This window comes from Rhipicephalus sanguineus, chromosome 1 (assembly GCF_013339695.2).
Source record: "Rhipicephalus sanguineus isolate Rsan-2018 chromosome 1, BIME_Rsan_1.4, whole genome shotgun sequence".
NCBI classification, from domain to species: domain Eukaryota; kingdom Metazoa; phylum Arthropoda; class Arachnida; order Ixodida; family Ixodidae; genus Rhipicephalus; species Rhipicephalus sanguineus.
In genome coordinates this window covers 170,459,320-170,468,302 of record NC_051176.1, presented here as the reverse complement: position 1 = coordinate 170,468,302, position 8,983 = coordinate 170,459,320, and the positions used below count along the sequence as shown (strand labels likewise).

Below are 8,983 nucleotides of genomic sequence, written 5' to 3'. Positions count from 1 at the left end.
TTAGTATTCGTATTCGATTCGGTGTGATCATTATTCGATTCGTATTCGATTCGGTTCCAAAATTCACTATTCGCACACCCCTATACCTTACGCACTGCGAACACGGCTGCATGTAGATCCCATTCCACGCAACATGCACCCGAAATACCACGCAGGACGAAGACGAGCCAAGGCGACAGCTCTGCTCAGGAGGCAGGACCACCCGGACACGTGTTTCGCGAACGCAAGTCTTCATCCGCGCACAACAGCACTGAGCCGCGCTTTCGTGACGGTCGCGAAAAAACATGGGAACGCAACGGCGGAGGCATCGGCTATCGCCCTAGCCATACGAGACGCCGAAGCAAAGGACCAATCGGCACACATACTGACAGACTCACAGGACGCATGCCGCCTATACATGGCTTACACGTGACGTCACCATTGCTGCGATCCTACTACGGCGGCCATATTGGTGAACAGTCGCACAGACAAGCCGTACGACTGCAGTGTTCAGTACGACGGCGCTGACGGAGCCGCATTGCCACGGTCACTTTCTTTTTCGCGAGCCATATATTGTGCATCATGCCGCCAGTTGGCACAAGGCAGCCGTTAAATGCGGCGTACTATTCAGAACCGATAAGGCAAGCGTGCACTCGCTATGAGCAAAAGGTGCGGTTGTGCCCAGGGGCGTAGCCAGAAATTTTTTTCGGGGGGGGGGGGGGGGGGGGGGTTCAACCATACTTTATGTACGCTCGTGCGTGCGTTTGTATGTGTGCATGCCTATATACGCAAGCAAAACTGAAAAATTTCGGGAAGGGGGGGGGGGGGTTGAACCCCCCCCCCCCTTGGCTACGCCCCTGGTTGTGCCAGAGAACATCCTTGTGCGACGAAGTGGATCCCTACACGCTTCGACCCGGAACGGCCACGACATCGAAGATCTCTGCCTTCCCAGAAGTGTCGCACGGCGGCATCGTGAACTATTTGGTTTTCAGCACTAACCTTGTTACTGTGGGCGAAATAAAGGCGTATAAGTCAATGGAATCGCACAACCACTTCACCAGCGGCTGGGTAAAGAGCCTGTCTGCAAAGGAGCTTCGCGACCGTAAATTTGATCGCGCATGCAGAGGTAAGTTAAATGGTTCATCAAATTGACCCATTCGCCAGCCCCGAGTTCTCAAATAGCGATGCACGAACGCTGCTAAATCAACAAATGGTGATGTTTGCGCTTAGTTCTCATGCGAGTGCAGCGAGATGCTCACGCGGCAGCGCGATTTTCAATCGCGCGCGTCCCCCATTGCTGTCAGTTTCGTCATAAACATAGAGGGATGTATGTATGTAGTACGTGTGTGGGAACGTAGTGCTGAGGGTTTTGTCACTGCATGCGGTCTGTAATCGAGAGCGAGCCGCATTCGGCTTCATCAACACGCATCGGCCTGTGCTCGGCGCCGTTCGGCCTCCGCTTGCCACTTTTCGTGACGATGTTTCCGCGCGCTCATGTCGCGCAGCGCCTGCATGCCTGAAGCTGTAGCCGAGTTGTAGAGACGGCGCCCAGTCTGGGTTCATCTCGTCGAACGGCGGCTTTCTTACGAACACAGGAGCATCCTCGTTAACTAATGTCTTCATATCTACTATTTTTCGCTTGCCTGCTACGAAGTGCGCTACACACACGAACGTTGGGGTTTTCTTAGGCGCGCCAGCAAGGTCCTCCGACGGTTGGCACTGAGCATTTTCGCACGCTCACACTAGCCTTCAATAACCTTTGGTATTCGAAAGAACCTCATACTAGTGGGCTGCTTCTTTCTTCCGCAACTGTCTCTACGATTATAGCAGCCTATACAACTGTGCATATAAGCATAGTGGAGTGAGAAACTCGCCGGTGCAACTCGCTCCGAGATGTGACGTCGTGTGACGTAGGTGCAAACCATGTATAGACATTTTCACAGACAGCTCCATGGGAGCCGCCATAATCCTTTCTGAGCTGCGCTAAATAGTCGTGACCCCCCAAAAATGCTCTGCCGAGGCATGACGTCATCTTTTGTACTCCCGCGCGCAGCCCAGCATGGCGTCGTAGTTTTGCCGGCAGCGTCCTGCGCATCCTTGGGCCAAAACTCATACAGGACCAATGAATCACCTGGTGCTCGGCACATGCCGGAGTGGGCGGCAACGAACGGGTGGACCGCCTGGCTCGAGACATGACAGGCAGGCCGAGCGGCGGATCACTCCGCCCTAACGAACGTCCCCACACCCGACACGCCACGAGAAATTCGAGACATGCAAAGGTTTGGACGACGATCAAAGGCTCCTCCCCATCCCAAGCTCAATAGGAGCCAGGCGCGGGACTGGCGCCGACTACAGGCAAACAAATTCCCTCACCTGCAAATACTACACAAGATGTACCCCGACAGACATGAAAACAAATGCCCTTGGTGTGAAGACACACCAATACTCCAACACATCCCATACGAATGGCAGAGGCGCCCAGCGAACGCCATTTCACAGCTAGTCAAGGATTCACTCGCAAATTGGTCGTGGGAGGCGCGACCACAGCGCGACCACAGAACACCTACACAAAATGTGGCCCAACTCTCCTAACTGGACTTGTGAAGCCAGCTGGCAGCCCACGACCAGGTCCGGCGAGGCGCAGAAGCCAGTGAGGCCCTGGAACAGGGGTTCCACCCATATGCACCAGTCACCACACATGCTTGTTTGTTTCTATTCTCAACACTATGGCACATACACACCCTGGGGGATTGGTCAAGAGTGCGTATCTAACCTTTCGATGGTAACTTGAAGAATGCTTATTTTAAAAAATAATCAGAAACAGGAAATAACAGCTAATATATCAACGAAATTATGCAATTTCGAGCAGACAAGAGAGCTGATTAATCTGACCAGAACAATTTTGAATGGATATGTTAGACTTTAACAAATTTTTAATTACTTTACGAATATTTATTAAAGTAAAGATTAAAATGGGATACGAGTAGCTTGAGTAAAATTACAAACCGCATCAAAGGCATCCCTGTGGCAATGTCCCAAAACGGAGGCAGCGAAGTTTAGTTCGGAACACCCTGGTACGGAATAACATGCATAAATAAAGTTGTTCAGCCAAATAGTGCACTCGTGCGTGGCAAGGGTAGTTTAGAAGCGTAGCGCGAAGTTTCCATTTTCTCAGATCTGGCCGGGCCGGCCGTGTTGTATCACATGCGCGTCTTGACGTCGCCACGTGCCGACGCTGTGCTTCATAGTCTGCAAACGTTACAGTCAGCCACACTCGCGCACAGGATTTCCAACGGGAAGGGGAAGGAGCGATCGCGTTTCAACACCCTCTAGAGTCTAGAGGGTGTTGGTTTCATCCGTTTAATCACGCGCGCTCACGCTCAATTTCTGCTCAAGGTCGACGCGCGCGCTGTATAGCTTCCAGCGCGCTCCTCTAGACGATAGTCCCTGTAACTCCGCTCGTTTTTGACGGATTCGAGAAATTTGTGCGGGAATCGATTCGTGAAGCAGTAAATTCCGGTACTGAGCTCATTCCATGATTCCACGCAAGTGGGTCGCGCTGTTGTAAACTGCAGCTTTAACAGGCTGGGTCTGTGTAGACTCCATAAAATACCTTTATTCAGCGACTGCCAGACGATCAATGCTCTTTCCGCGGTGGTGATAACTAGAAAAGCGAGCAAATAAAATATTCAGAAATAAAGTGCTGGGCGTGAAATAAAACGTTTCGTTTCTTTCGATGGAAATTCAAGGCCAGATGAGCCACCGTGAAAGATGCTGGGACGCACCCACACCGCTTACAATGATCGGCCAAGTGGGGCCCCGCGGCAAGCGATGAAACCGCTGTTCGATGCTCTCTTAGCATCGCAAGTCGGGTGTTGGGAAGGGGTCATGACCAGATACGACGTGAAATCTGCGAGGCCATGTATACACACAGGGAGACGGGTAGGTGTGTAAGTGTGCCCTCAATTACCCTTACGAAAAAGGAGCTTGGCTACTTGGAAGGGCGCATGCGCGACGCGTAGCTTGGCAAGTGCAGCTTGCTTTGAAGGCAGAACGGTGGCGTTCCTATCAGTTTAGATGTTTTTTACACCTTATATGTCACATGTCCAGAGTAAAATTTTCAGCTGAAGTCTAGCGGTCGTCCTGTGTGAATCTTTCTCTGTCCTTGTCTTGTTCCGCTATATTATGTACTTAAGTCAAGACTAACTAGCCCAAATTTCACCTTTAGCTAGATGTAAACAGCTTCGCTGTAAAAATGATGAATCTGCGTACAGCTCGGCGCTGGTTTCATCTGCGGATTTCCTTTGAATATGCAGTTTCATGCTTTCAAGACTCTTGTCGCTCTCGACGACATTAGAACAATGTATACCAAGCGGTCCAATCCTGCAATATGTCATGCTTTCTATCGAGAAAACTCTACTGCGTGTAGCACGCGCTTTACCGGAAGAGAACGCACGGTCGCTCTGCACACACACGCACGCACGCACACACACACACATTTTTGAGAGGTCGGGTCTCCTTTTCAGGGCTTTCAAGTTCTAGACAATATCTGCTTGCTTTCAATGGTTTTCGAAGGGCTGAAAGGACCGCTACAAACCCTGAACAATAATTTTGACTGCTCAAAGCTCTTTAAAATGCATTGAAACTGAGATGTAGATATGCTGTCTTGAATTCTTCCAACCATAGAAACTTGAGCTAATTGGTACAGAATCATCATGAAAAAGGTAAGGCATGCATACATGGATGCAAGAGACTAGATCAATACAACACAAACACTGAGCCTTTGTATTGTCTTGATCTCTTCTTTGGTGTTCGTGTCTGCGCGCTTATCCTCTTTTACGATATTGTTATCCTCTTTTATCATGAATCTTCCAACCATTGCACAGGCTGTGGTTACGCAAGAATAGTGTGCAAAGCTGCATTCTCGTGCAAGTTTTTGAAGGAAGCAAATACAATTTTCCCAGCCTCCAATTAAAGGCAGCGCTCAGCCATGCACCTTGGAGTCGACATTAGCACAAGCCTTGGAACAGGTAGCAGCAACAAGAAGTACTTGTTATTTAATGGTTGGGAAACTGCACACTTAATTCACAAACTTCCTGCCTCTGTGAGAAGCAATTTTTTTTATCTCTAGAATGGGATGGTGTAGAGTACTGGAATTGCAAAAAAAAGAAATCTGTACGGTGTTGCTTTTAACAGATCTAGATATCTCTACATGGTAAATCATCACTTTGGGAAGTGGCAGCTATTGAAATCAAACCCCGAACACTGTGTTCCGTAACGTAATTCCAAGCAAGCAAACAAAGCACTGCAATGACATTTACATTGTTCAGGTTGTGCTGCAAATGGGCAGATAATGTGACTAGCATATGCACAAGGGTTTGCATGCCATGAATGGGCAAAACTTGTACCCCCTCTCCCCATTTTATATTGCTATAGGACACGAACACACAAACTTTTTTTTACTATTTTATTTTGAATAATTTAAAAGGTATGTCTGCTTCTGTTACAGTAACCATACTCAAAAAATTTACAGATGCATAGAAAATTGCACAATCACCACACACGCAAAACTAAGTCCATTCATCGAAGTTTGAAGTCAATTAAAATATGACAGACAAGCTATTTCAATAAAAGCATTGAAGTCATAGGCTTTGGTCTGACAAGTTCATTAAAAAAAAAGTTGCAGCATCCTAAAAAGTGATATAAATACCATCAGCATTACAGTTACTATGATTACCCGATGATAAAAGACCAGAACAGTTATTTTTCACTCGAGTTATTTTTCACTCCGTCTACAAAGGACATTCAGCAATCTTCCGTCACCTGACAAACACGGGAGTCTGACAATGGTTCTCGTGATGAGCTTGAATGCAGGTGAGCACCCTCACACACATGGTCTCTAAAAGGGACTAGAATGATTAAAAAAAAAAAAAAAACGGAGGAGCATCGTGAAGTGTAATCACAGTTGCAGTGAAACAGAGTATGTACAGAGGCTTCGAGCAAAAGCTCACCGCTGCACCACATTCACCAGATCCCTGACTGTGTTGTGCAGGTCCGTGAACAGCTTGGCACTGGCAGCGCTGTTGTTGCTGGAGCATGTCCGCAGCTGGTCGCCCTGTGTTTCAAGGCGTGACAACAGCTCCCGGAAACGGAAACGGCCATGCGGCGGCACACTCTCGGCATAGCTGCTGCAGGAGGAACACAAGAGCTGCACCTTGTCAGACAGTTGCATTACGCTGACACTGCTCAGGGAGCCTGGCACAGCCGCCTTAAGTGCCACAATGCCACTCTCCAGTGCACTTGAGATCTCCAGGATGGAGCTCTTGCTGTCGGCCAACCGGTCCTCATCCTTTTGTGCACCTTTCTTGGACTGAGGAGAGGTGCTCGGCTGATTGCGGGGCACCACAGGGGGTTTAGGCTGACTGCTGGGTGCGCCTGATGATGAAGACGACTTTAGAAACTTGTTGGTTGTGCTGCAGGAGAGCTTGGGGGCTGGCTTAAGGGCAGGCTTTGTCGGAACAACAGGCTTTGACGTAAATTGTTGCTGCTGTTGCTGCTGGGGGTCGGGAGCATCATCTGGTGTTCTTGGTGGGGCAGTAACTGTTGGTGGCGACGGAGGGCTTGCTTTTTTGCTTTCTCCCCCATCATTTTTTGATAGGCGTAATGACTCTGGCCGCTTGGCACCAATCTTAGGGCTCACTTTGCCACCGCCAGTCTCTTTCTCCCAAAGCTTCTTCAAGCTGCTAATGCTTCCAGAGCTTTGCCGCTTCTCTTCTTCTCCTTGTGCTGACAACTCTAGAGGCTGTGTAGGCGATTGCAATCGCTCTGACTCCCGCTTTTTGCTGTCCTCTACAGAAGCTTTTTTCTGGGGAGCGGCAGCTTTAGCTAGTACATCGGTAGCATTCTTTTCAACAGGGCTCACTCCACGGCAGGAATCTCCAGTTGTTTGAGCACATGCTTCTCCCGTTTCCGCAGCTTTTCGACGAGCCTTCATCTTAAGGTTCTCAAACAGCTCTGATACCACCTGCGCAGCAGAGTTCCTTGCTGATATTTCTGCTAATGGTGAAGAGTGAACATCCTGGCACTCAAGGGTCTGCTGGTCAGGATTACTGAACTCTGGTGGCGGAGGGAACCCTTCATCACTGTAAGAAATAGGGCTGCCATCAGGAGCTTCTGGCATCACAGGGCTCTGGTTACTGTCTGAAGCTGCTTTTGTAGCAGCATTAGAGTTTCCCGAGTGACGGCTCAGCTGGTCATCAACAGAGCCGCTCTTCACAAGGGGGTGCTTTGGAGGGCTAGGCGGTCGGTCCTTTGGTCGACGCTTGAGAGTTCTGCGCACAACAGATGATCCAAAGAGTGCAACTGGTGACACTGTTGCTGGTGCGACTTTTCCATCCTGTGACTGCAAGGCAAGGGATTCAAATGACTCCCTTTTTTGTGTGACTCCCACCTGAGCCTCACTCTCACTTACTACATCTTGTAAGCCATCATTAGGCACATCCCGTCCAGGTGTTGTAGACTTGCCATCAAACCTGTGATGCCTTGCTAGCCTGGGAGATGGCCCTTGCTTGGTCCCTGGCCTCCTTGTCTCAGGAATAGAACCAGTCTCAAAAGCATCACTCACTTTAGTGTGTGTCAAGTCAGACTTTTGGCGCTGCAATATTGCATGTGGTGGTGTGACCTCTCCAACCTTGCAACGTGCGTGACCGTAATCAGCCCCGGCAGTCATCCGAGCTCCTGTACCAACAGAAAGCACATTTCCCATCTGGTAGTGAACATGTCCATCCTCTACAACAGGCTCTTGGTAGGATGTCCCAGTGTGCAATCCGTGCTGTCTTAATGATTCTAGATAGGCACCAATACGGGCTCCCTTAGGCAATGTTCCATACCTATTGATGGCACGCTTTACATTCTGCACTTCCAAGGCTGCCACTTGGACCTGTAGAAAAGAAAGATCACCATGTTTCATGTCTACAACTGCATCTAAACATTATAACAAATAAAATAGATAACTATAAGAATATATGAGAACCTAGCAACAATGCTTAACTTGCCAACCTGAACATTTATCTTTACCTTGGCATACACTGCAAGCATGAAAAAAGTCAATCTTCAAATGGTCGATTCCACGAAAGATCAAAAAAGTGTGTATATATGATGTTTCCGATTTTCCTGATAATTTTTGTATGTTGTGCACATATGTCTGCACAGCACGAAATCGCAGTTCGTTTTCAAATAAAAATTTTTTTCATAACAGGAAAATTCGACAAGTGTCGCCGGTTGACGACGACCAGTTTACGAAGAGTGCGTTTTCGTAAATTCGCGATCATGCTGGCAGCTACTGAAGCTATATATTACAAATATCTTTCTTTTTGGCGGAAGTAGAAGTAAAGAGGAAATAGCTCTTATGATTTCATGGAATTCTGAGCAAATTATGTATTTTTAAAAATTCACGAAAAACGCTGCGTTTTTGAAAATCAGTCAAATTTGGGACGCTATGGCTACTTCTGTGAACATCTTAGCTTGTTCATATTTGCAGCATGAATAGGCCTCTATGTGAATAATGAACCTCTGCATTTGCATTTCTCTAATAATTTTCAAAGTAGTAAATTTTCATGCTCGAAACACCAAAAAGAGAAAAGTGCTCCTCGATTAAAAAATCTATAATAAAAAAAACCCAATCTCAATTTTGTTCAAAGTCCCCCAAAATGTTCTCAAAGGACTGAAGAATGATATTATGAAAAAACATGTTGCATCATTTTTATTGGAACAAAAGCAGAAAATGCCAAACATTGTGTTTCCAGAGCATGGTGGCTACTGCGTAAAGGATATCTCTAGTAACAAGAAAATACAGTAACACGTCTTTTTTCTTCTCTGAGCTTCGCTAAACAACAGTAATGATATATTGCCGGAAAGTGGGAACTGTTTTGTAAAGAAAAAGATGTTTCCAATTAAATGCACTTGCGTGGCTTGCGACTTCACGCCACTGTTAGACATCACAGTA

General features: G+C 47.6%; 1 protein-coding gene across 1 annotated transcript in view; it reads right to left on the bottom strand.

Annotated features, from left to right (window-relative positions):
* Nucleotides 1-5,427: 5,427 nt before the first annotated feature.
* Nucleotides 5,428-8,983, bottom strand: part of LOC119402160 (tyrosine-protein kinase Abl) — a 69,682-nt gene continuing 66,126 nt past the window's right edge. The window contains exon 11 of the mRNA XM_037669284.2: nt 5,428-7,918. Coding sequence (XP_037525212.1) covers nt 5,987-7,918 — 1,932 coding nt within the window. The 3' untranslated portion in view covers nt 5,428-5,986. The remainder of the gene's footprint in view (nt 7,919-8,983) is intronic.